Source organism: Polyodon spathula, chromosome 8 (assembly GCF_017654505.1).
Source record: "Polyodon spathula isolate WHYD16114869_AA chromosome 8, ASM1765450v1, whole genome shotgun sequence".
Lineage (NCBI taxonomy): Eukaryota > Metazoa > Chordata > Actinopteri > Acipenseriformes > Polyodontidae > Polyodon > Polyodon spathula.
Window position 1 is genome coordinate 14,643,360 of NC_054541.1, and position 27,684 is coordinate 14,671,043.

The 27,684-nt window shown below is 41.5% G+C and overlaps 1 protein-coding gene across 7 annotated transcripts in view; it reads left to right on the plus strand.

Moving 5' to 3' along the window:
- The window catches only part of LOC121319497 (non-muscle caldesmon-like), a 65,834-nt gene that overhangs the window by 29,126 nt on the left and 9,024 nt on the right, over window positions 1–27,684 (plus strand). For 5 of the 7 annotated variants that reach the window (XM_041256966.1, XM_041256969.1, XM_041256968.1 and 2 more), the window contains 9 exons: window positions 1,932–2,044; window positions 13,211–13,360; window positions 17,474–17,852; window positions 19,303–19,347; window positions 19,528–19,572; window positions 19,678–19,719; window positions 20,242–20,366; window positions 20,703–20,973; window positions 21,998–22,144. In XM_041256966.1, the coding sequence (XP_041112900.1) occupies window positions 1,974–2,044; window positions 13,211–13,360; window positions 17,474–17,852; window positions 19,303–19,347; window positions 19,528–19,572; window positions 19,678–19,719; window positions 20,242–20,366; window positions 20,703–20,973; window positions 21,998–22,144 (1,275 nt within the window). In that variant the 5' untranslated portion in view covers window positions 1,932–1,973. The remainder of the gene's footprint in view (window positions 1–1,931; window positions 2,045–13,210; window positions 13,361–17,473; window positions 17,853–19,302; window positions 19,348–19,527; window positions 19,573–19,677; window positions 19,720–20,241; window positions 20,367–20,702; window positions 20,974–21,997; window positions 22,145–27,684) is intronic. The other 2 variants (XM_041256972.1, XM_041256973.1) reach the window with 2 other exon arrangements.

Genomic DNA, 27,684 nt, shown 5'->3' on the forward strand with positions numbered 1-27,684 from the left:
TGCTGTTGAAATAGTAAGCATGCTACCCAGATTTCCATCTGTGGTATTTGCAGTACTGTTCCGTTCTGTACTGTGTATTTTTATCATATCTTTTCTTGAGGGCTTCTTGCTTGGGAAAGTCATCTAAACCATTCAGCACTTGCACTCTGCTGCGACGGCCATTCTCTGAACACCCTCGGTGAGTTTGGATGACAGCGGCTTCACCATCCCCCTGTCTAAAAGGAAAGCGTCCCATCTGCAGAGCTGACTTTGAACAGCTGAATAAGACTACACTTGGATTCCACAGGGAGTGGAGGAGACCTCCAGCACTGTACAGGAAACCGTCAGCAGCAGGGCCCAGGGAGGAGGAGGAGGAGGAGGAGGAGGAGGAGGAGGAGGAGGAGGAGGGAAAGGAAAGGAAAGGGAGAGAGGCTGGGCAGAGACGGGCGTTCCCTTTTCTGCTAGTCGGTAGTTTTGTGAATTATTTGTGCTGCTCTGCCGGTGGGATATAACCCAGACAGCCGTGTGTTTGGTTGCTTGGTGGTGGGGGGCTAAAGAAGAAGGGAATCAGTCCATGGACTAGAGCACAGTAGAGGAAAGGTACAGCGATATTCTCTTCTCCCTCTGCTCTTGGGTGGTCTGTTATAGTCTTTTTCTGTTCCTTTTTTTAAATGCTAATTTTGTCTTTAAAAAAAGTTTTCTTTCTCTGTCACTTTTTCTTTCTTTTTGTCTGCTTTCTTTCTGTATATATCCTTTCTTTCTTTCTTATAGTTTCACCTTGGCTTTTAGATATTACAGAAGACACTGCTATACCGATGAAGGCATTTGTCACAACACTGATGAGAGCATTAGCCGGATGATTTGTCTGTCTGCCCTCGTATTATTGGAAAATCCTTGAGGGGTCACCAATGAGCACAGACAGGGATATATAGATAATTAAGATTACTTACTGTAAATTATACTGCATTTGAATTGCCTAGGATGAAGGTGCCTGCATAATAATAATAATAATAATAATAATAATAATAATAATAATAATAATAATACAATGTTTGCTTTTCTCTTCAATCAAACACTTTCTGATTTATTTATTTAACCAGGAGATTTACCCATAGAGAAAGAGGTCTCATTTGCAAGGGGCCCCCGAAAACAATACAAAAGACGTGTGGTTGAAACTTAATCAGCAGCATAGAGATCAAAGAACAGAGTAAATAACATTGACCCGTATTTATCTATTAATGTGCACTGAAGGAGATTGGCCAGAGGTTCAATTCCCAAATCCGATCTTTAAAACCAGAGAAAGAAAGATGATCAAATCTTCAGACTACGATGGAAACAGTTCCACGTCTTTGGGGACTGACGTGCAATAGACAATTCTCCCGGCCGCGTTCGAACCCTGGGAACAGCCACATGATCAGAATGTAAAGATATCTCTAAAGCTGCCTTTGCTCCCGGGCCCCTCTCAAGCAGAGGCTTGCTGCTGTTAAACTGGGTGTTGCTTGTGTTGTGATGGGGATTGCACTAGTGTCCGCTGTCTGTCTGTGGACTAGGTTGAATCCAGACCGGAAGGGCTTGTGAAAGCTGAAAGCATTGGCCCAAATATGATGAAACGATCTCCAGTAGTCCAAATCGAAATAGTTTAGTTAGCCATGTCCTGCATTGACTGTACACCAGAGGGCGCTATCTGACTAGAAACTGGTTTCTCACAGATTACTAAAGAAATAGTGTTTCTCCAGCAGGTGTGAGACTTATGAAAACCAATAGCACAAAGTTTACATTGAGTTAGTCATGTTTATACTGTCCTGTATGATTGTGATAACAGCTTGAGTGTGCCGAAGCCTACAGTGAGCTCAGCGTATTTTAGTTTAGTGCACTGATAGTCTGTGCTGATGACGTTTTGGAGTAAATAGCTTTGAGAATCTAGCCCTGAGTCTTTTCCTCTTTCCTTTCAGGGCCTGCATTTCAGACAGTAACCGCACATCCCAGGACCTGTCATGGATGACTTTGAACGCCGCAGAGAACTGAGGAGGCAAAAGCGCGAAGAAATGAGGATCGAGGCTGAAAGGTAGGCACCTGTTCTCCCCTGCTTCATAACCATCCCAGCATCCCCTGCTTCATAACCATCCCAGCACCCCCCACATGTTCCCCCCCCCCCCCCCCCCCCCCCCCCCCCCCCCCCCCCCCCCCCCCCCCCCCCCCCCCCCCCCCCCAGTAGGCTTTGTAGTCAGATTCTCCTTGTGGTTGTGCAGTGCAGTACAGAGTGGTACACTTCTGTCTGTCTGTCTTTGTTTATTGTTTTGTTCTTTCTTTCCTCCTTTCTTTTCAAGAGCCTCATGAGACAGTTTCTAATTTAACAAGCGGATAGATTTCCTGTGTGTGCTTAGCCCAAACTTTATTATCATCATAAGTCGGTCTTCACTAAAATTAGCCATTTTATCTTTCCCTGAACATATGGGTGTGTAAGGCTTTCTAAGGAAAATGAGGCAAGTAAGCTAATAGTGTGTGTAATATTCGTGCTGCTGCCTTGTGTATCCGCTCTTTCTCTACTCTACCCGGGGAGGGCATGCTTCTCGCTGGTCTCGGTACCAGTGAGAAGTTCAGGACTCAAGCAATGAGCTTGGGGGGCCTTGTGCTTCTGGACTTCCGTCTCGATTCTGTTGTTCATTTTTTAGATTCTTTCAACGCCCACGAGAGCTCAGGATCAGATTAACATGCAGCCAGAGGCTGACCTCTTCTAAAAGTATCGAACAAGAACATGCAGAACATCACAGCATCCAATAAGAACACACAGAACATAACAGCATCCAATAAGAAGACACAAAACATGACAGCATCCAATAAGAACACATGGAACGTGACAACATCCTATAAGAACCAACAGAACATGATAGCATCCAATAAGAATACACAGAACATGACAGCATCCAATAAGAACATGTAGAAGATATCAGCAGGGAATAATAACATGTAGAAGATAATTGTCCCTAGTATATTTGACTTATAGCCCTACACAAGGGGTGCATATCCCTGGTGACAGTGCCTGTATTTATTTTTTTAAAAGCAATGACTTGGTCTTGGTCGGGACATTCTTTAGCACTTTATTGAGTGTGATCTAGGAATAGATGATTATGCCTGTCTGTCTGCTTGTCACACTTGCATACAGTGGATGCAGGTCTCGGTGATATGCCTTTTATTAGAAACGATTCAGTTCAGCTCTAGCTGGCTTCTGTCAGACAGCAGATGTCCTCTAGGACGTCACAGCATCAACTGTGAATCAAACTTCAAATCAATCCACGCAAGTGTTGTCTTTTCCATTTTAATTTATGCTGATTTGAAAGCTCAGTTTACATCAATTGTACAGCAAATACTAAATTGACACAATTGATCCAAATGTATTTTATTATCCACCCTAACCAGCCAATCAATACTTTTCAACTACAAAATCTGGCACTGTTCAGATAAACTGTAAGCAGCTCTGACAATGACACAAATTGTTTTCTAACAGTGGTAGTGCCCATCGATTGAAGGCTGTACCGTGCGATAGTTGACCTCGTTAGCGACCTTGCCTTTGGCTCGGGACGTTCGATTAGTGAACCAGCAGAAACCAGTTTTTTGGTATATGGAATTAATTTGTATGCTATGTTATGAATCTAGTTCCATAAGTAAAGTAGCTTTTCTTATTTAAAATATGCTTGGGCATATACAGGGTTAATATATATGGGTTTCTTAATTCCCTCCCGTCAGAAAACAAAATCCTTTGGCTCTGAGCACTGAGCACTCGCTGGCTTTCGGAAACGCAGCCGCCAGCGCAAATATTGTGCCAGCACGTGTTAGAGAGGAGCCAGCTGGACGGACCCTCTCCATTTACTTTGCAGATTAGCAGTTTTGTGTTGGCTGAGCTTCCTCGACTCCTCCTCCCCCCCCCAGTTCATGCAAAGCAGGCTGACAAAAGAATGAAAACATTTCTGGGACCACACAGTCTGAGGCCACAGTGCAGCATGAGTCTTTAACAGAGACCCAGAGATACACCAATTGAAAGAGGAACTACTGTATCAGTAGGCTTAAAAGTACCCTGTGTAACCACATCCTAAGCGAATATTGCAATCAACAGTAATCATGTCATCATTCATTCACTGATGTAGGTGTGTGTGTGGCCAAAAGTTAACATCACCTAGAATTTTAGGATTGAGATATATATATATATATATATATATATATATATATATATATATATATATATATATATATATATATATATATATTATATATATATCATATATATGGATGATATATATATATATATCTATATATATATATAAAATGTGTGTGTGTGTGTGTGTGTGTGTACAGGTAGAATAGGTAAAATAGAAACAACAATGTAAAGACACTTAATAGGGCGTTGGGCCACCACGTATGGCCTGTATGCCTCTGGAATTCTGTAGGAGGGATGCGGCACCATTCTTCCACGAGAGTCAATCAACTCATGCCTGGTTGAAAACACCATCTTAGGCGTCGTTCCAGGATATCCCATAAATGCTTGATTGGGTTCAGATCTGCTGACTGAGAAGGCCATGACATATAGATAACGTCCGTGTCATGCTCATAAACCATTGGGCGACCACACCTGTTGTATGGATGGGGGCATTGTCATCCTGGAAGACAACCCCCCCGGCAGGAAAGAAATGCTGCAACATGGGGTGAAGATGATCACTCTGTACCACTAAGTAGCGATTAGCATTGGCCTTGCCATCTAAGGGAATGAGTGCACCCAAACCATGCCAGGACAATGCGTCCCACAACATTACGGAACCACCAGAACCCTTCCCTGTTGGAACCAAGCACTCCAGGCTGTAGAGTTATTTAGAATAAATGTTTCAGGTAAAGATAAAGTTTTTTAGATGAAGTTTTTAGCTTGTGCCTTCGTCAGTATACTGTAGACTCTACAGCAGTTTTTGTGTAGTAATGTTTGTATCCCTGTTTAAATGCTACCATAAAGTAAGACTGCTGTGTGAATGTTTAATACCATAGTTTTGACGTCCTGTTAACTTCGCCATATAGGGGGCTTCGTTGACTTAACAGTTTGTTTACATTCTAGACTTAATTTGACATGCATGGTTTATCTGAAAGAGCAACTGATTTACATCCCCCAAATATCACAAAATAAGATCTAAATTATGTTCATATATATGTGTGTGTGTATATATATATATAGATATATATATATATATATATATATATATATATATATATATATATATATATATATATATATATATATATATATATGTGTGTATATATATGTGTATATATATATAATATATAATATATATATATATATATATATGATATATATATATATTTATACATATATATAATATATATATATATAGATATATATAATATATATATATATATATATATATATATTATGTATGTATATATATATATATGTATGTGTATGTATACACACACACACACACACAGATTTCTTATGCTTTTACCTATTGCAATGTGATGTATGTTGCATCTTAGTAGACAGTACACTGCAACAGTATTTTAGTCATAAACACCCCATCACATAACAATAACATTTTACTCTTTAAGGCATAGCTGCCTGATCCATGCATTAGCAATGTATAGGAAAGCATGGGAAACATAAGAGCAAAAATACTGTGCACATCTGTAATGGGTTCTCCTTTTGAATCTGATATCTAAACTATTATTTTGGGTAAAGCTGGCAGATGAACGTCTGTCTCGGTGATGCAAACACTGCAGAGCACAGAGATCAGAGCGGGCGCGGGTAGGCTTGGCGTGTATCTCAGGCAAAGTGCTTGGGCAGCGCACCATTCTGTAATGATGGGGCTCACATTGAAAACGTACTGCTGAAAGGGTGAAGAATACTGACACACAGAGCTCACAGGCAGATATACTTTTCTCACTTTATTGGCAAGTAACCCTGTTTAAAGTACAGCAGTGTGCACATGTATTAGAACACCACAATGCTTCTGGAGTTTTGATTTGCGGTGCATATGGAATTCAAATCTTCGATGATTGTCAGAGTAGGCAAATTGTTGATTGTATAATTTAATGGATGACTATAACAGGCCACACATGCAATTCATTTAAAATATTAAGAAAAGGAACGCGCAGCCACAAATGGTAAAATGCATGAGCCTTTTTAGAAAGATGCCTAATTAAATCAATCAGTCAATCAATATTTATTTTATGTAGCGCCTTTCATAGTGGACCACCATCACAAAGCACTTTATAAGATAGTAAGGAACAATGCATAATACATTAAATACAGTGAAATCCAGGGTATAGTATATTAAATACAAACAGTAAAAAAACAGTGCAAATACATTATACAGACATACTACATTAAATACAAGGCTAAGATGTGAATTCTAGACATTGTGGATGCGTGTGTCATACCATTAAGATGGAGGGGAAAACCTGAAATAGCAATTTAGACAACAGCTAACAACAGACATCAGGCTAAAGAGCATTGAAAGCAAGAGAGAACAAGGGTCTTGGGAGTTGATTTGAAGCGAGCGACTGTGGGAGCTGCATGCACTAAAGCTTGGAGAGAGTGCCAGAGAGTCGGTGGCCATGAAGTTAAAAGAGCGCTTTCTGAGTGTGGTGCACTTTTGCTTGGGGATAACAAGCAAGCCTGAGTCAAAGGACCTCAGCTTGCGGGCAGGGACATAGCGGGTCAGCAGGTTGAAGAGATACTCTGGACCTGTGTCATGAAGGGTCTTGTAGGCAAGCAGGAGAATTTTGAAAGTAATCCTGAACTTTACAGGTAGCCGGTGCAGCTGGGCAAGACAGGGAGTAATGTGATCATGTTCTTTACATCTGGTAAGGATCCTAGCAGCTGCATTTTGAACCAGCTGTAATCGGTTTATGGCGCTTGATGGAAGACCACCATCGAGAGAGTTGCAGTAGTCGAGTCGAGAGGAGATGAATGCATGACAGAGTATCTCTGCATCTGGAAGGGAAAGGTAGGGACATACCTTTGAGATGCTTCAGAGGTGGTAGAAGGAAGATTTGACCAGAGAGCAGATTTAAGCATCAAAGGAGAGGTTTCTATCCAGAAGTACACCAAGGCTTCGTACAGTGGGGGAAGGCAGCAGCAGACAGTTACCGGTGCTCTGGCTGAACTTGTATTAAACAGAACGCTCCTGCAGGTACAAGATAAATTCAAGAAACTGAAATGTCTCCTGCAGGTACAGATAACGCCTGCAGTCCTCCGGTCAAAGCTTGAGGTCCCAATTTCGGTTCTGGGATGAAATGCACCGGTTAATGGATGACCGGCCAGTGGCAGTGGCATCGGACCATTTGCTGGAATCATCACCCTCCCAGACGTCCTGTGAAATACCAGCCCCATTAATTGCGCCAGCCATCGTTTACTTTTCTAAACTAAAATATGCTGCAATTGTAAAATATGGAAATCGATATTATTGTGTTCTTCTTCTTGGCAGTATGAACCGTTTTAACTGCAAGCCCTTTGCATTCTAGACAGATGGAGGGTAACCTTCTCTTCATCTCTGCCTAGCGCGTAAAACCTCATGTAAACCCTTATGCATTATTTGAACAATATCCTTTATCGCACATCATCTCTTTTCAGCGCATTTGGTGAATAAACCCTCCCATTATTGTATTATTAATGAGGTTGTTTGTTTGCATTTGGACGACTAAATTCTCTCTCTAAAATAAACTCTCATGTAAACGTGGAAGCAGAACTGTCATGACATTAAAAGTGCAAGAGATCTTTTGTTTCAGTTTTTTGTTTCAGTTGCTTGTAAATTGCCACAATGACAAAGAATGTCAGAAAATACCTTACATGTACATTTCAGTTGTGGCTACCAGTTGTATACTGTACGTCTGGTCAACTTTATTCGCATACAGTGCCGAGAAAAAGTTTGTGAACCCCTTAGGATTTTCACATATTTTACATATTTCAAACCTAAAATGTTATTAGGTCTTAGTCTAAGTCCTAATAATAGGTAAAGACAACCTGATTAAACAAATGACACATTTATTTATTCTCATTAATTTTCAACATATGTTTATCCACAAATAATTCAACATTCAATATCCATGTGTGAAAAAGTATGTGGACCTTTAGATTCAGTAACTGGTGGCACCCCCTTGAGCAACAATGGCTTCAACTAAGCATTTCCTGTAACTGTTGGTCAGTCTCTCACATTGTTTTTGAGGAATTGTGGCCCATTCCTCCTTACAGAACCGCTTCAACTGTGTAACATTTGAGGGCTTACTTGCATGGACAGCTCACTTCAGGTCCTGCCACAACATTTGAATGGGGTTTAGGTCAGGACTTTGACTAGGCCATTCTAAAATGCGGAATGTCTTCTGCAGCCATTCTTTTGTAGATCTGCTTGTATGTTTAGGAACATTGTCTTGCTGCATGACCCACTTTCGGATCAGCTTCAGCTCATGGACAGATGGCCTGACATTCTCCTCTCTCTAGAATCTTCTGATACAATGCAGAATTCATGGTTGTGTCAATGATGGCAAGCCATCCAGGTCCTGAGGCAGCAAAGCAGCCCCAAACCATCACACTCCCACCAGCATGCTTGACGGTTGGGATGAGGTTCTTCTGTTCAAACGCAGTGTTTGGTTTTCGCCAAACGTAATGTTTCTTATTGAGGCGAAAAAGTTCTACCTTTGACTCGTCTGTCCAGGGAACATTGTTCCAGAAGTCTTATGGATCATTTATGTGCTCTTTGGCAAACTTCAGACGGGCAGCAATTTTCTTTTTAGAGAGAAGTGGTCTCCTTCTGGCTATCCTTCCATGAACACCATTCTTGTTCAGTCTTTTATTGATAGTTGTGTAAAGAACACTTGCATTAGCAGATCCTTGGATGTTACTCTGGGGTTCTTTGTGACTTCCTTGATGATTTTCTTGTTTGTTCTTGGTAGGACGACCGCTAGTAGTGACTGTGGTCTTGAACTTTCTCCATCTGTGGACTGACAGTGGATTGGTGGAGCCTGAAATCTTTAGAAATGGTTTCTAGACTGATGAGCATCAATAGTTGTTTTTCTGAAGTCCTCAGAGATTTCTTTTGATCGTGGCATGACTTGTTTCCAGGGGTTCACATACCCTGACTCTTAATTACTCATTGTTTGTCTAATTTATACATCATTTTGTTTCAAAAGACATGGAATTGGTTAATAACAAACCCTATTGGATATTTAAGAAAATACTGTTTTTGATTCAAGAAGGTTATCATAGTAAAACTATGGAGTTTCCATATTTATCATTGTGGTTCACAAACTTTTTCTTGGCTGTGTGTGTGTGTGTGTGTGTGTAGATAGATGGATAGTGATTTCAATCTTGGCGCTCTTCATTGCTTGAAATGCCACACTGCAAATGCTCTATAGAGCTGAAAAACAGCTTTCACCTTCAAGAATTATTTTTATTTACAATTGCAAAATGGTTTCACTGCACTTGTAATGAAAGAACAAATGGAAATGCTTATGATGGAAGCAAATCATGAGAGTTTTTAATAGCTGTATGGTTTCATAGCAACTGATCACTTCCAAAATGCTCTGACTCACAGTGAACATGTTTATTACAATGCTGTTAAAATAAAAAGGGATTAATACAGCTGGGAAGGTGCTAGCTTTCTCTTATTAATTCTTCACACCCCTTGATTTAAAAGGGACTCTTAAGCTCTGCCAAAAAACAACAAAGAAAACAGATTGCCTATGCTTTGGACGTCTACGCTGCACTTTCAGTAGAGCGAGCTGTGCAAGCCCATTGTACGATTACTGGGATCAAGCTGTCCACAGAAATCAGGTGTGACAATCGGGAGGGTCGAGACGATTTACCATTCAGATTGAAACAAGGGAAGAAACAGCTGCTGGGGTTTGTGATTGCTGCTTTTCTTAGACTCTGGAGAACAGCGTTCCACACAAACCCAAGCAGCTGTTTCGTCACTTGTTTCACTGGGAATTAGCTTGATCTGAATAATGGAATAATGGCTTTGTGCAGCTCTGTTCACATAAAGTCAGAAAAAAACAACATTAGTTTTTCGAGATTTACGATTATACTGTATTTATGTGAACGAAAAGACACACATTTGCCCGTTTTCCCATTGGAAATAGTGATATTTTGAAATATCACTGTCCTGGTCACAAAAGCAAAGTTTGTGGTGAATAATAGCCATTTTCTATACTTTTGAGGCATAAGCAATTAGGAAATAACACTTACTACCCAGGAACAAAAAAAAAATAAATTATTACACAGTGTAATCTGTCACATGAGTTTCCTGACTGAAATAAGAAGTGTGCATTTTAAAGCCTTGGTTGGAACACCTTTATGGAAGAACTGAAGACAGCAACGTGAAAACCAGAAGAGACACAGTTACAAAGTTTACTGTTTCCCAGCTCTGAGGTCTGGACAGCAATACCAAAACGAGAAGAGACACAGTTACAAAGTTTACTGCTTCCCAGCTCTGAGGTCTGTACCATTCACCTCAGTGCAGCGAGGGAATTCAGGAGCTCAGAGTTATGTGACTCGATCCCTCTTCCCTTATAGGCAGCACTGCCTGTGGTTGAATACACCCCCAGTTGCATGCAGTCTATCAGCACTAGCCCCGTGCTTGTGTAATTGGTTGCTGCTGTTTTTTCTTTCAGTGGTTCCAGAATGCTCATAAAGTGCTGATAGAGTTCAGCTTGCATGTATGTACTGAGAGCGCAGCTGTGTATAGAATATCCTCCGAGTATTATCTGAAATACTAAAAGGGTTTTTACCTGAAACATCTTGAAAAACATTTTTTTAATTATTTAAACCTTTTGTGTACATCCACATTTTTTTTGTTGTTGTGTACACTGCAGTTATATTAAAAAATTACAAATTATTTATTTGAAAAAATAAAATAATTTCTAATGTACAGCAATGCGCAAAGTTTTGTATCACCCTAAAGAATTAACTCATTTTTCTTCATAGTCAAATGAAAGAATAACATATTAAATTACACACCACTTTGTACTTTTACATATCCGTAACGAAAAACTGACAAAAATGTGACATTTTGAAGTCTTACATGAAATATTGTACTATTATTGCTTCTGGTAGACTTTTGCGATATCATTTTTGTAGTTTCTTTGATTTACATGATATTAAATAAAAGATCTAAATTATGGTCTTGTATATAATTGTAATTTTTTTATGTCTCAATCATAAAATTCGAGGTGATGCAAACTTTTTGGCCACAGCTGTGTGTGTGTGTGTGTGTGTGTGTGTGTGTGTGTGTGTGTATGTATATATATATATATATATATATATATATATATATATATATATATATATATATATATATATATATATATATATATATATATATATAGCTCTGGAAAAAATTAAGAGACCACTGCAGATTTTTCTTAAATCAGCATCTCTACATGTATGGCAGCCATTCCATTCCAGTGTCTGTTGAATTCCAACACAGGCACACCTCATTCTACTGAATGAGGTACTGATTAGGGGATCACCTGAACCAAATCTTATTTAACGAGGAAAAGTATAAAAACCACTCCTGTGGTCATCACTATCCTCTTGCAATAGGACCAGCTGGATGGCAAAACAGTGCTAGTAGTACCTCAAAAGTAATTGGAATCAAAAAATAACTATTGACCATGCCCAAAGAGTTGAAAAGGAAAGTTTTGAGTGAGGAAAAGAAGGGTTCAATTCTGGCTTTACTGGCAGAGGGATACAGTGAGCGTCGGGTTGCTTCCATCCTTAAAATTTCAAAGACGGCGGTTCATAAGAACAAGGTCAAGCAGCACACATTGGGGACAACAAAGCTACAGACCGGCAGAGGGCGAAAACGACTCTCCACTGACCGGGATGACCGCCAACTCATTCGAATGTCACTCAGCAACCGTAGGATGACATCAAGTGACCTACAAAAAGAATGGCAAACGGCAGCTGGGGTGAAGTGCACGGCGAGGACGGTTCGAAACAGGCTCCTAGGGGCAGGGCTGAAGTTGTGCAAAGCTAGAAAAAAGCCCTTCATCAATGAGAAGCAAAGAAGAGCCAGGCTGAGGTTTGCAAAAGACCATAAGGATTGGACCGTAGAGGACTGGAGTAAGGTCATCTTCTCTGATGAGTCCAATTTTCAGCTTTGCCCAACACCTGGTCATCTAATGGTTAGACGGAGACCTGGAGAGGCCTACAAGCCACAGTGTCTCGCACCCACTGTGAAATGTGGTGGAGGATCGGTGATGATCTGGGGGTGCTTCAGCAAGGCTGGAATCGGGCAGCTTTGGCATGAATCAAGCCAAGTACAAGGTTGTCCTGGAAGAAAACTTGCTTCCTTCTGCTCTGACAATGTTCCCCAACTCTGAGGATTGTTTTTTTCCAGCGGGACAATGCTCCATGCCACACAGCCAGGTCAATCAAGGTGTGGATGGAGGACCACCAGATCAAGACCCTGTCATGGCCAGCCCAATCTCCAGACCTGAACCCCATTGAATACCTCTGGAATGTGATCAAGAGGAAGATGGATGGTCACAAGCCATCAAACAAAGCCGAGCTGCTTGAATTTTTGCGCCAGGAGTGGCATAAAGTCACCCAACATCAATGTGAAAGACTGGTGGAGAGCATGCCAAGATGCATGAAAGCTGTGATTGAAAATCAGGGTTATTCCACCAAATATTGATTTCTGAACTCTTCCTAAGTTAAAACATTAGTATTGTGTTGTTTAAAAATGAATATGAACTTATTTTCTTTGCATTATTTGAGGTTTGACAACAATGCTTCTTTTTTGTTATTTTGACCAGTTGTCATTTTCTGCAAATAAATGCTCTAAATGACAATATTTTTATTTGGAATTTGGGAGAAATGTTGTCAGTAGTTTATAGAATAAAACAAAAATGTTCATTTTACCCAAACACATACCTATAAATAGTAAAACCAGAGAAACTGATAATTTTGCAGTGGTCTCTTAATTTTTTCCAGAGCTATATATATATATATATATATATATATATATATATATATATATATATATATATATATATATACACACACACACACACATACTGTTCTGCTCCTTTATAACACTGTAGTCCGGGGGCCATAATTAAGAGACCATGCTGTTTGTTTGCTGCCTTATAATGAGACTACTGGTGTTTGTGTGCTGGCATTATGGGGCAAATGGGAGCCATGACCATAGCTGTGCTTCTGTTTGTGTCCCAGGCTGGCATTTCAGAGGACTGATGAAGATGATGAGGAAGCTGCCCGTGAGCGTCGGCGCCGAGCCCGTCAGGACCGCCTGCGCAACAAGGAGGAAGAGGAGGAGATGAGCAGCGTGAGGTGTGACAAGGTGGAGATCAACAAACAGAACAGGTAGCCTGATCTCTCTTTCTTTCTCCCTGTTCCCCCTTCCCCTCTCCTCTCCACTCTTTCCCCTCTCTCCTTCTCCCCTGACCCTCTCTCTCCCTGTTCCTCTCTTCCTTTTCCCCTCACCCTCTCCCTGTTCCCCCCTCCCCTCTCTTCTCCTCTCCAATCGCTCCCATTTCCCTTCTTCCCTCTCCATTCTCCCCACTAGGGTTCCCACCTCTGATTTACAAAAAACCAGGACACCAGAGTCATTTTGTACAATAAATAAATAAATAAATAAATCATACACTTACAGATTTCCCAGGACAGCTACTTCAAAAAGAGAAAAATCCAGGCAAAACCAGACCGGGTGGCAACCCTACTCTCCCCCCCTCTCCTCTACCCTTTCCCTGTTCCCCCTCTCCTCTCCATTCTCTCCTCCTCCCCTCACCCACTCCCTGTTCCCACCTCTCTCTCTCTCTCTCTCTCAAATTATTGGCATAACAGTAAAAATGAATTGTGTTGCCAAAGCAAATACGTTGCATAACCAACTAAAATATATAGACAAAGAAAACACGTCTTTTAATACTAAACAGTATCCCTCCTTCCTCTATATTAAACACTACCCCCCTCCCTCCCTGTATATTAAACAGAATCCCTCCCTCCCTCCCTCTCTCTTTTCCTTCTGTAGTGTGACGTGTTCACGGTTTGTCCCCCAAGCTATGACAGGTCTCCACGTATTGATCGGCCAGTGGCCGTGTGTTTGTCTTCCCCCAGCAGAATTGACAGCTTCTGGGTATCGTGCATTTTGGTGAATTCTGGGACTAATTGTCAAATTTGGGGAAGAAAATGTCCCTTACGTTTTTATATTTTTCACAGTGTGTTAGGAAGTAAATCTCTGTCTCGTCCTCTCCTGTCTGGCAGTGACCACAGAGCCTGTTCTCTCTGGCCAGCCAGGTTTGCCTGTGTCTGTTTTTCTATGGCCAGGTTGTGGTCACTGAGCCGGATCTGCCTCTGCTTTCTGTTTCTCACAGTTACCAGGTATTCTGCCAGGGTGTCATTTCTATTTGGTCCAATAGCCCTCCAGTTTGTTTTGTGTTTTAGTGTTTGTATCTCAGTGGTACAGATAGGAGTGTTTCAGGTGTTTTATAATTTGGTTGACACTAATTGGAATTGTTTTTGCAGTGCTGTCCTGAAGCTGACTGATGTCAGTGTTGCTCAGCTTCAGGACCGGCTGGCTGAGGGGACTCTCTTCTCGGCTGCGGTCTTGGTATTGCAGGGCATTATGATGGAGTGAGTTTGGGTCATTATTTTTAGATAAATCCAGTATTTTAATGCTCTTTTTTGGATATTAATAATCAATTGGATAAAGGCCTAATTCAGCCCTGCATGCATTGTTTGGTGTTTTTCTTTGTAATTTCATGATGTTTTTGCAGAACTCTGCATGCAGGGATTCTGTCGGGTGTTTGTCCCATTTTGTGTAGTCCTGGTTGGTGATTGGACCCCACACTTTACTGCCATAGATAGCAATTGGCTGAAGCACACTTTCAAAATTTTTTAGCCATATTTTGACAGGGGATTTATGTTATAGAGCCTCCTGTGTATTTCATAAAAAGCCCTGCGTGCTTCTCCTTTAATGCTTTCACTGCCAGGTTAAAGCTGCCCGAGCCACTGATGGTCAGACCCAGGTATGTGTGGCTGCTGGTGTGCTCTAGGGTGGTGGTATCTAGAGTGAAGTGGTACTTAATACTTAATGCTTAATATTTAATGCTTTCTTCTGAAATATCATGGCTCTGGTCTTGTTCATGTTTACTGCCAGAGCCCAGTTTCTGACACTACTGCTCTAGCAGTGACAGGCTCTGCTGCAGACCCTGCTCTGTGGGTGACAGCAGGACCAGGTCATCTGCAATCAGGTAAAGGTATAGATATCCAGACCCTTGCTGGTCCTTTACTTTACTAGTCCCAAATTACTAAATTGACCCAATTTAACCACCTCTGGTTAACCACTGGTTCCAGTGTAGTGGTCAGTTCCCTTGTAGAAGTCTGTGACTTGTCTGGTGAATGTCTGGGTGACTGGTTCCAATGTAGTGGTCAGTTCTCTTGTAGAAGTCTGTGGCTTGGCTGCTGTGGGTCTGGTGAATGTCTGGACATATCCTGCTGACAATCCCAGCTCCAGGACTAGAGGGGAGCAGGAGACGCCAGCCAGCCTGTCAGTAATGCATCTGTATAAGGACTCTCTTCACAGAGACACAGACTCCCTGGTTAGTGGAAGCTCTCATTAGCTGTGTGGTTCCAGTATAATTTCACCAGGAGACAGTCACACTCCTCGTGCAGCTTCGGTACTGCTGGCACTACAATAGACTTACCGTACTGTAGAAAGACATTGTGAAAACTGGAATCAAAGAGCAGCCTCTGAACTCGGGTAACAAAACCTTACAAAGATCATACAAAAAATGAATCTGTCTGTACATCTGTGTGTGTGTGTGTGTGTATACAGTATATAATGAAGTAATTCATAAACGCTCACTATTAAAATGGTACTTATTCAAATAGTGAGTTTTCAGTTTCAGTTAGTTTCCATTCAGTATTTCTAGTGATTGATGAGGCATTTGGTTGTATCTGAGCAGACAAGATGTTTCTGTACACTTCAGAATTCATCCTGCTGCTGCCATCAGCAGTCACATCATCAATGAAGACAAGTGAGCCAGTTCCAGTAGCAGCCATACATGCCCAAGCCGCAACACTACCCCCACCATGTTTCACAGATGAGGTGGTATACTTTGGATCATGGGCAGTTCCTTTTTTTCTCCACACTTCCTCTTTCCATCACTCTGGTACAGGTTAATCTTTGTCTCATCTGTCCGCTCATCTGTTAGGCTCTTTTAGGTACTTTTTAGCAAACTGTAACCTGGCCGTTCTGTTCGAGGCTAACTAGTGTTTGCATCTAGTGGTGTACCGTCTGAAGTTCTGCTGGTGTGCTCTTCTGCGTATGGTAGTCTTTGACACATCTATGCCTACCTCCTGGAGAGTGTTCCTGATCTGTTTGACTGTTAGGGGTTTTTCTTCACCACTGAAAGTAATCTTTGGTCATCCACTATTGTGGTCTTCCTTGGTCTACCAGGTCATTTGACACTGCTGAGCTCACCAGTGCTTTCTTTCTTCTTAATGATGTACCAAACAGTTGATTTTGACACGCCTAATGTTTTAGCTATGTCTTTGATTGATTTATTCAGATTTTTCTGCCTCCTGATGGCCAGCTTTACTTGCATTGACACTTCTTTGGTTTTCATGTTGTGAGACACCAGCAACAGACTCCAAAGGCAAATGCAAAGCCTATAATCAAGACTAGACATTGACAGCTCTCTTTTGCATGCACTAGCGATGCAAACAAGCGCACCGGCCTAATAAGAAGCAACCGTGAAGCCAATTGTCCAAATACTTTTGGTACCCTAAAATGGGGGGGACTATGTACAAAATGTGCTGTAAATTCTAAACGGTTGATCCGATAATGATGATAATACCCTCAAATTAAAGCTGGCAGTCTGCACTTTAACCCCATAGTATCATTTCAAATAGAGTACAGAGGTAAAGCAACAAAAAATGTGTCACTGTCCAAATACTTTTGGAGTTCACTGTATTATTATTATTATTATTATTATTATTATTATTATTATTATTATTATTTCTTTCTTAGCAGAAGCCCTTATCCATGGCGACATTGTAAAGTATTACATTTCAGAATCACATTACAGATAAGAGCAGTTGCAAAGTTCAATAAAATCAGTAGCAAAAGGTCAAATTCAAATAAGAGCAAAACATAGCAAGCACAATAAATAATTACATGTAAGAGCGTGTTGCTATGCATTTTCTGTATCTTCTGTTGTAATTTTGTAAGTTTTCAATGTAAAGGCAAGCTTGTGGAAGTTGCTGCTAAGACATTGCTTATTAAAGTATGGAATATTGAGGATGACTGTGCGCTGCAATCTCTTGCAGTGTTATATCTTATTAGCAGAGTGTGTGTGTGTGTGTCAAATGCATGAATGTTTTTTGTTAGAAGGATGAGAGGAATGACTCTGAAATTGAGTGCCCTCTACTGCATCATTGCTGGGACACAAGATGTGTTTGTGTTTGTCTGTTAAGTATGGCAGAGGAAGAGCGGCAGAGTACTGCTGTGAGCCCCCCTCCCCCCCAAACCCAAGACGAGTCTGCTCTCCAGGAAAAGCTGGACAAGCGTGAGGAGCGGCGCCAGAAGAGACTGCAGGAGGCGCTAGAGAGGCAGAAAGAGTTCGACCCCACCATCAGCCTCCCCAAGGCGAACCACCGTGAGGAGGAGGAGGAGGAGGAGGAAAGGAGGGGCCGGTACCAGCAAGAGGAGGAGAAAAACAATCAGCTCAACGCCTGGAAGGACAATGAGGAGGAAGAGAAGGCAGAGCCAGCCCAGGAGGAGGGGCCAGAGGAACCGCAAGAGGAGCCAGAGGTGATAGTGGAGAAACCGAGACGATCTTACATGACTCCGGAGGTACGCTACTGTTTTACACCCACACCCATACAATTAGGAGTCGGGGTTGACCAGTTTTATTCTTGAGCTTGGGGAAAAAAAAGGCCTTATTTCTGAACATGGACACACAGTAGGGTGAAATGCACAGATTAATGAAACAATTTCAAGCGGTTTGTTTTTTGGACACGTGCATATTGGTGTAAAAGTGTACATGTACTTTACTGTTTAAAGGCCCTTCACTAATCCACTGTTTGTTTTTGTTTGTTTTTTTAATATTTCATTATTTTTGATGTGTCAGGTAGCTAAAGTTCTGAAGTAATTTGAACCCTTGTTGATCTGTTATATTTTTGCATTCTGTATCTAGAGAACCGCTTACCCAGTTATGATGAAAATTGAAAAGATCATTCATTAGAATTAAGAGCATCCGAATCTGTGGATGTCTGGATTCACCTGTCCATCTGTCCACCAGGTGGATACTGTGAATGCAGGTGATCTGCTCTTTCATGTTACTGATTTGAGATGTGCCAATATTTTCAGAGTAATTACCTTTAAGAAATGTGAAGCTGTTGGGTATTAATTCAATGGAATAAAATATGTTTAGTATTAGTGTGGAAGGGGTGTGGGTAATTCACTGACTAGGAGACAGACAGGTGTACTTGAAAACACCACACAGGTGCCCAGTTTTATTTGCAAACAGTTCTTGCTTTTTCCGGCAGAGGGCACTGTTGACCGTGGGCTGCCTATCAACGATGATAGACGGCACCACGGAAATACCACAGCTGGTACGTGAACAGCAAGTGCACTCGCAGGTGCTCAAAGAAATAATAGTGAAAACAGAAGGCGAAAAGAACAATGGAAAATAAAACAGTAATAAAACTACAAATAAAAGGTGCTGCACTCTGCAGCGTTATCCCGGTCGCCGCTACCCGCACGACCCGGATCACCGTCCTACTCTGTAGGCTAACTAGCCTGTTTTTTCACAATACGCCAGGGTCTGCCCAAGGGTTCCTCGCTCTCTCTGTCTCGCTATGAAACTCTTTGTTTCGCCTGATTCCCGGTCCTGGATCAGAGCTTCCGCACTCTCGTTGCGTCTAAGTGGGCAGACCTGAGGAAACAACAGAGCATTAATTTATAGGGCTAACAATCTCCCAAGATGCTCCTCTCAGCCATTCAGATAGGGGGAAAGTCCACACACCCACTTTCCCACCTCCCCGTGTCACTGCCATGACTCACAGGCGGTTGTTGGACGACTGCCGCCCTCTTCCTGCAGCCCGTGAACACGCCAGCAGAGTCAGCACAGATCTCTCCCTGTTACAATTAGATACTAATTCTGCTGTGCATTATACACACTTTCATGTTCAAATAAATCATTTAAACATTTATTTTTATTTGTTTTTAATATAATTGCTATGGTTTTGTGTCAGCAGTGAAGGGGGAGAATGTCACTGACTGGTCTGTTCATTTTTTGCAGGACGTCATTGAAGAGAAACCAAAACAGTTTTCCAGGAGAGATGAGGTGTGTGGCTGTCACACTGTTAATGCTGTCGTCTCTTTTATCATCTCTTAAGTCATTATTAACCGTTGTTCCAATGGTTTTTGTTCAAGCGTTCAAACGGCAAGCTCCTGATTTGAGCATTGGAAAAGTCATTTGAAGGGTAACAGAAGCTGACACGTTTTGTTTATTTCCGTTTGGCAGGAAGTGATTGAGGATAAACCAAAGAGGTCATACGAGAGAGCGGAGGTACGAAAAACACAGAGAAAAAACAAACAGACACACAAAGAAGCGGGAGCTGTGCTGTATCCCTAGCAACGCCGTTTTAATCCGATTTTTATTTCAACCCAACAGGAAGTGATCGAAGAAAAGCCTAGATCTTACAAGGAAGAAGAGGTATACATGAGTTTGTTTTATTTTTTTTTGAGACAGAGAAATCTGAGATCTGTTCTAGGAGTGCTTTAACCCTTTAAGGTACAAGGGACATATGTGTCCCGCAAATAAAAATGATGCTTTCTTATTTTTGCAAGGAGGTGCACAAAACAGGGTTGCAAATGTACTGACAGGTTGGATCTGGTCATTCAAACTGTCAGTTTCCTCCTCGTGATACCCGAGTCACTCTCAAATTAGAGAAGAATCCTTTGGAAAAACAAGCACTGAATTCCTTGCACACCTGAAGGGGTTAAAACACTGATCAAGAGAGAGATTAATCAAGGCTTGTCATCTGTTAAATCAATAACTACTGCCTGGCAATTCTGACAGGCATTTACCAGAGCAAATGCATCATGTTTAGGCAGGGAGTCTGTTTGTTTATCACTGTGTTGTTCATATCTAGCTTATTGACCTTTGCAATGAGCCCAGTGCAGCTTGCTGAGGTGTCTGCTCAGCTTGTGTGAATGGAATGTCTTCTCTGCTCAGGTCCGGGTGGAGAGGAAGCGCAGGGAGTTTGAGGTGATCAGCACCCCAGAGCCTAAGCATCAGAACGGGGGAGACTTCCACGAAGACACCCCTGACAGGCAGAAGAAACCCGAGCGGAGCCTCAGGTAGCTGGTGATGTCATTAACTCGGGAGTGATTCTCAGCACCGGGGTCCATTAGTGCTTTACTGTTCTCAGAGACTCGGGAGGGATTCGTGTAATTTTGTAGTTTCTTTGATTACATGATGTTAAATAAAATATCTAAGTTATGTTCATATAGTTTTATTTTTTTATTTTTTTGTAAAAGATGTCTCAATCATAAAATGCTAGGTGATGTTAAACTTTTGACCACAGCGGCAGCTGCAGTGAGCTGAGCTGTTACCTGATACAGGGCTTGGCTGCCTTTGTGTTCGTGTACGTGTGCGTGTCCTACTGACTGACTGCTGTACCTCTTGTCCCCCAGCCGCGGTGGCCTGCGCTCGAACCCGGATCCCATGGACTCAGAGCAGGACTCGGACGCGGCGCGCCAGGAAGCGGAGCACAAGCTGGAGGAGCTGCGTCGGCGGCGGGACGAGACGGAGAGCGAGGAGTTCCACAGGATGAGGCTGAAACAGCAGGAAGCAGAGCAGGAGCTGGAGGAGCTGAAGAGAAAGAGAGAGGAGAGGAGGAAGGTGCTGGAGGAGGAGGAGCAGCTCAAGAAGCAGGAAGAATCCCACAAGAAAGCCAAGGAGGAGGTGAGGAGCCAGGGCAGGACACAGGGGAGAGATAGGTGGGCAGAAACAGGACTGGGGATTTCAGGGAGAGCAGACGGGACTGTTCTGGAGGTCCACTGGACTGCTTTACAAATCTGATGTGACAAATGAGAATGATTAGGGATTCTAAGGGGAAACATTCCCCAAACTGTTATGATAAAAAAAAAAAAAAATTCTAAAATAATACTGCCATAGAATGATATTCAGAAGTGTTAATTTAATAAGAATGGCACAGAGCATCAGAAACACATCTGAGGGTGTTTGTAAAAATGGTAAAGGTAATTCATTGTATTAACTGGTAATTAAGGACATTTGCCTCAGGTAATAACATCGATAAGAATATACAGTATATTTCAAACAAAACCAAACACATCTATGTGATACATTATTTTAGATATTTATTTTCTCCAATGTGATGTTGTCATAATTCATGCTGCATGTTTTTTCATGTACATTTCATGAACTGACACCATGATTTAGAAGTGCTTTCAGAGTCGAGTATCTGGTATTCAGAAGCTACTCCTGTGACATTCTGCTAGAATGCATATACATGTGCAGATATTGCATTGTTTTGAATGAGTTGTATGAACATGCAAGACACCTGTACAAAACCTTTTGAAGTGATGCTTTTAGTGCAATCTAAGGCTGGTTTCCCTTAGGAATGACTTGGCATATAAATTCCTGTAGAAATATTGAGCGGCTTTTGTTTAAATGAGACGAAAGCACAGAACTGGAGGGCAGCAGATCTGCCTCTCACAGCAGATCTCCCTCTCTCTCCATCTGTGTCTCTCTCTATCCCTGTTCCTCTCTATCTCCCTCTGTCATCCTCTCCCCCTCCTGCTATCTGTATCTCTCCCTCGATCATCCTCTCCCCTTTGTCTCCCTCTCTCCATCTCTCTGTATCTCCCTCTGTCTCTTTCTTTCTCAATCTCCCTTCCCCCTCTATTCTCTTTCTCTCTGTCATCCTCTCCTCCTCTCTCTCTCCCTCTCCCTCCCCCTCTCTCAGGAGGAGAAGAGGAGGATGAAGGAGGAGATTGAGAGAAGACGTGCAGAGGCAGCTGAGAAGAGACAGAAGATCACCGAGGAGGTTTCCCCCGACGGGGAAGGCAAGAAGCCATTCAAATGTGTCAGCCCCCGGGGGTCTTTACTGAAGGTGAGAGCCACTGGAGGAAGGGGGGGCTCTGTTTCTCGATGTGCCTGGGACAGTGAAAAACTGAATATTCTACAGCTTAGCATGCACTGTTTTTTAGGTAAGCATATAAATATTTATAACACTTGTATAGTAACGATAGAGAAAATTTTAATGTGACAATGCTATTTTTTTCTGCTTTAATAAATATTTTAGTATGTTTAATCATGAATGCCTGTTTTTAGACTGTGCAGTTGACTGTTGACTTTACAAGGAGTGCTTCAAACTCAGTGGCAAACAGACCGTGTGACCTACAGCAAAGGTACCATGATGCAGCAGTTTATACAGAGTTGTCGTTAGGGCAGAATGGTGGCGTTGTCACATTCAGAATTGATTATTTTGAGAGTTATTATACAACAAAAATATTTAAATGCTTACATGAAAAACAGTGAAAGCTAAATTGTGGAAATTTAGTTTTTTATATCCACCTTTTAAAGACCTTCTGTTTTCATAATCAGTGAATTATTAACAAAATACAAATAGAAATATTTCAGATCTTTGATGCAGCTTGTGTATTTTTCATTGAAGATGTTTTTAAGAAATGTTGCAGCTCTATGCAGTGTGTGTTCAATCATTTACAAGAATCAACCTAAACCGGCTGCCAGGCTCCTAATTGCAGTGTAACAGGGAGTACATCAATAAGACAGACATTTGCGGTATTTATTTATTTATTTTATAAATTTGGAATCGGCAATTGTTTTTTTTACCCCATTTTCTCTCCAACTTGAAATGCCCAATTTTAAGCCTCACCGCTGCAACCCCCTGTGCTGACTCGGACGAACACACATGTCCTCCGAAACGTGTGCCGTCAGCCGTCCGCTTCTTTTCACTCTGCAGGCCCACCATGCAGCTACCTTCAGAGCTACATCGTCAGAGGACCACGTAGCTCTGGGCCGCTTGCAGGCAGGTCCGCAGGCACCCGGCGAGTCTACAGGGGTTGCTGGTGCACGGTGAGCTGAGGACACCCTGGCCGACCTAAGCCCTCCCCACCCTAGGCGGCGTGCTGCCAATTGTGTGCTGACCCCTGGGAGCTCCTGTCCACGGCCGGCAGTGGAATAGCCTGGACCCGATCGGTGACCTCTAGGCAATAGGGCAATAAGTACATTTCAGGGAAATCATGAAATCACTGATAACTGTGAAAAAAGACATCTTTAGTTATCACTGATATATCAGCATATCCATAACTAAGACAAATACAAGCAAAAGCTCTTTAATCAATGAAAAGGGGCTGCGATTGCTGGTACTTGTGAGAGGAACGGATAGGGATGTATTAGAATGCCACTAAGCAGCGAACAGCAGCAGATTAACGTGTCTCTGTGTTCTTGATCCTTTCCGCAGATTTCATGCTGTTCACTGTATGCACTGTGCACGGTGTTTTCAGATGCAGTAGCTTCACTTTTGTATGTGTTGATCTGCATGTTTATTGAGGTTGTGAGATGCAGGCTGCTGTAGGTAACTGTGTACACTTGAGGTTATTGGAACGTAGCCCTGTAGTGTGTTTGCATGTCTGTTTTCTTATTTGCATTCACGACATTATCACCAGCCCCTTAGTTCTGTACTGAGAATAAAACATGCAGATTCAAGCTCCAGGCTGTGCCATCGTAGCTTAAACTACAGTGACTGTGTCAGCTGGACTCCTGACTCATCCAGTTGTGTTGAAACTTTGTACTGACATTCCTTGTTTCAATTTCTGGACCAGTTTGTTTACATCCCCCATCTCTTAACCCTAACCCTGCCACAACAGAATTCCATCCAAACATTGGCTTTTCCCATGATTATACTATACACTTGACATAGTTGACCTTTACCATACCTTTCTGTGCTTTACAATGCTTTTCTATGCGTTATCATTGCTATGCTTTTACTATGGGGAACTTTATCATGCATTCACTGTGCTTTATTACACTTTGCTATGCTTTTACTATGGGAATTAAATAATAGAACCCCACACATTAGGTGACATACATTATGGTAACTTTCTTTATTTTTGAAATGAGGTGCATGAAACTTTAACTTTAAACTTTACTGACGTCGTCCAAATTGTCAGTTTCCTCCTCGTGCTACTTGAGTCTCTCTCAAATTTAAGAAGCAGCCGTTTGAACAATAGCCTAATTTAAGGGGTTCGCTACCCAGTTCTTCCATTGTGAAAGCAGTGGAACAGACGGAAGCCAAAACAAAGGATGTGCAGCTCTGCTGGGTGCCTGCTCTCCAGTCCTAGCGCTGCACAGAAAACTCAAACACGCAGGGACACGGGGGAGAGATCATGGACAAATATGCTTGAAACTCAAGCATTTCCTGTGAGCGCTATTTAAAGAACTCCCATTACTTTGGCGATGGCTGACGTTTTCCTTTAGGACCGTTTTGAAGAAATGATCAGACCCTCTACCATAAATATTTTCCACTGTTTCCGCAGTATCATCAGCCAGTATCATCAGTCTTCAAAGAACCCATCAATGAATGGAGTGTACATTCAATCACATGCTGATAATGACAAGCTTCAGTTTTTTTACTTCATCCAAACACTGATCTTACATAGAGGTTTTATTTTGCGGGTTGTACAATGGCTGTCGCGGGTCTGCATTTTAATGTCAATTTGCAGGTCACTTGGGTGGTTTGTAAATCCTCTTCTTCAGTCTTTAACTTTAAGGGGAAAAAAAAGCATGTTAATGTTGCAAGATGAAAAACAAAACACATTGAGACACTTAAAGGAACCTGAAATAAATCACTTAGGTGTTTGGTTCTAGATTTGTCCAAATACCAGGCGTTTTACCTCTTTCAAAAAACAGGAGTAAATTAAAGAAAATATGGTCGTCAGTGTTTTGTGATGTATTGTAAGATTCCCAAAACATTGCAGAATAGTGGCTGATTACAACATGCAGTTGTATTTGAAAATGAGTCAGTATCATCAGCCAATCAGCTTCCAGCTCTAGGGGGGTTTTATCAGACAGCAGATGCCCGCTGGAACGTCACAGCTTCAACTGTGAATCAAACTTAAAATCAATCCTCGCAAGTGCTGGCTTTTTCATTTTGACAGAGTCTATATTTCTGCACAGACTAACAAGCTGCAGATCTACTGTGCGAGTCTTGTATAGATAACAAACACTCTCTTTCGTATGCAAGCTCTCTGCAGGTCGGAAACAGCCCACTCATTCAATACTACAGCACTGCTGCCATCTGTTGTTCTCACAGGGTCATTGCGTGTATGTGTGAGTGTATAGTGTGGTAGTTTTAGGGTTGGTTCATTTAAGCAGGGTCCGCTCAGTGCATCATGAATAATAATCGAATATAATACACATAATAACACCTTTTTTTTATTTTATTTTGGTGGCAGTGTAAGATGTTGCAGGCTTTATTAAGAGATTAATCAGACACACAAACTGTTGTTTAAGAACCTGTGTGGCGAATGAAGCGGAATGTAAAACAAGGACTGGCTATGACTGCTCTGCGGTGGGAATGTTATTAGAATCTAACACTGATTACGGAAAGAAATCTTCAAATCTGTTTGTAATTGGGATGTAAATGTTTAAAGGGTTAAACTGTAGATTCAAATTTAAAACAAAAAATAAACAGCATAGGGCCTCATACACTAAACAGCGGTAGCCAGTTCATTACGCAGTCAGGGTGTTACTGTGTGCTTTGTACACCTGCTGTATTCACTGAGCAGCGGCACATGACTTTGCACGCAAAATGAATCGCTTGGAAAAAGATACTGCGTGCGAGTCATTTACATACAATTAATAACGGTAATCCATGGAAATGTATTCAGATTCTCTCCCCTAATACAGTGAAGGAAGGACTTGACATAAAAACCATATTTACTTAAAGGTGCTAACTTTCCTAAGTGTCTCGGCGCGTGTTAGTTTACCGCTTATTGAAACCAGGCGGTGTCTGTCTAAATCACAATATAAATAGAGCAGACCACAAGTAGTGCTGTGTGGGAAACATGATAAACGCATATATCTGCTTTCAGGTACTGTAATACATTTTTTCCAGGATAAAAAATTGCCCGTGTTCCAAAGAACACTACAAGTAAAATGTCAAGTATAGGCTACATGGGATGTATTTTGTTGGTTTTGTGCATTAAGGGCAATATTTTAACATACGGTGTTGTAATACTGTACATAATGATATAATTCTGAAAATGCAACTTGACAAAAGAAGACTGCACGTGAACTGTATTACATAATCATTTCCTTTATTCCGATTCCAAACGTGTTGCTTTCTCAAGAAAGGTGCATTGTAGGAATAGACAGTGCTGTATAAAATCCCATGATGTGCTGTATTTTTTCCACTGTGATGTTGTACTGCCAAAACGCCCAAGAGACAGTGTTGCTCTTTTAACACATGAATTACACTGAATTATTTCGGCCCTGAAAAAATTAGCATGTTTATCATGTCGAAATCGCCGGATAAGCAGCTGGAAGGTTAAAGTTTCTTAAAAGAAGAAAGAAATAAACAGCACACTTGCAATCCCTTTAAAAGAAACACATTTATATTTAGCCAACATTTCAATACCAGAGTACCTTCAAAATAAACCAGAGGGGGATAAAGGTGAACAAACACATATTTGTTTTCAGTTCATTATTTTCTGTTTCTCCGCTTTGACCGTCTCAAAGCAAGACATTGCCAGTGTTATGCAGATTTCTGTATTCCCGCATGATTCCATGCCTGTACAGATGCAGTTTTTCAAAGCTGGATGCTGATCCGCGATATTCCTGTGCCCAAATCCCGCTGTGTTCTCAAGAACTCCATTGAGTTCTGCTGCAGTTTGCAACAAATATTGAAAACGACCAAATTAATTCTGCAGCAAAACAAAAAAGCATGTTTAACACCACTGATTTTCTACAGGACACTCCGCCTCCTGCGTTGCTCAATACACAAAACCCTTGATTAAAAGTAACCTTAAGATGTACAGTGCCTGTAGAAAGTCTACACCCCCTTGAACTTTTTTCACATTTTGTTGTGTCAGTGCCTCAGAGTTTCATGCATTTAAATGATGATTTTTTTCCACTTATCTACACACCATACTCCACACTGTTAAGGGGAAAAAAGTTTTTTATTGAGAAAAAAATACAAAACTAAAAGATCAGAACTGGATAAGTTAATACTTGGTGGAAGCACCTTTGGCAACAATTACAGCTGTGGGTCTGTTGGAATAGGTCTCTACCAACTTTGCACACCTAGATTTGGCAATATTTGACCATTCTTTACAAAACTGTTCAAGCTCTGTCAAGTTCCTTGGGGAGTGTTGATGGAGAGCAATCTTCAAGTCATGCCAATTTCAATTGTATTTAGGTCGGGGCTCCTACTGGGCCACTCGAGGACATCACCCAAAGAACACCATCCCTACCCTGAAGCATGGTGTTAGCAGCATCATGTTATGGGGATGTTTCTCATTGGCAAAATTGCTCAAGCTCCGTCAAGTTGGATGGGGACCTTTGGTGAATAGCAATTTTCAACTCTTTCTACATATTCTCAATTGGATTGAGGTCTGGGCTTTGACT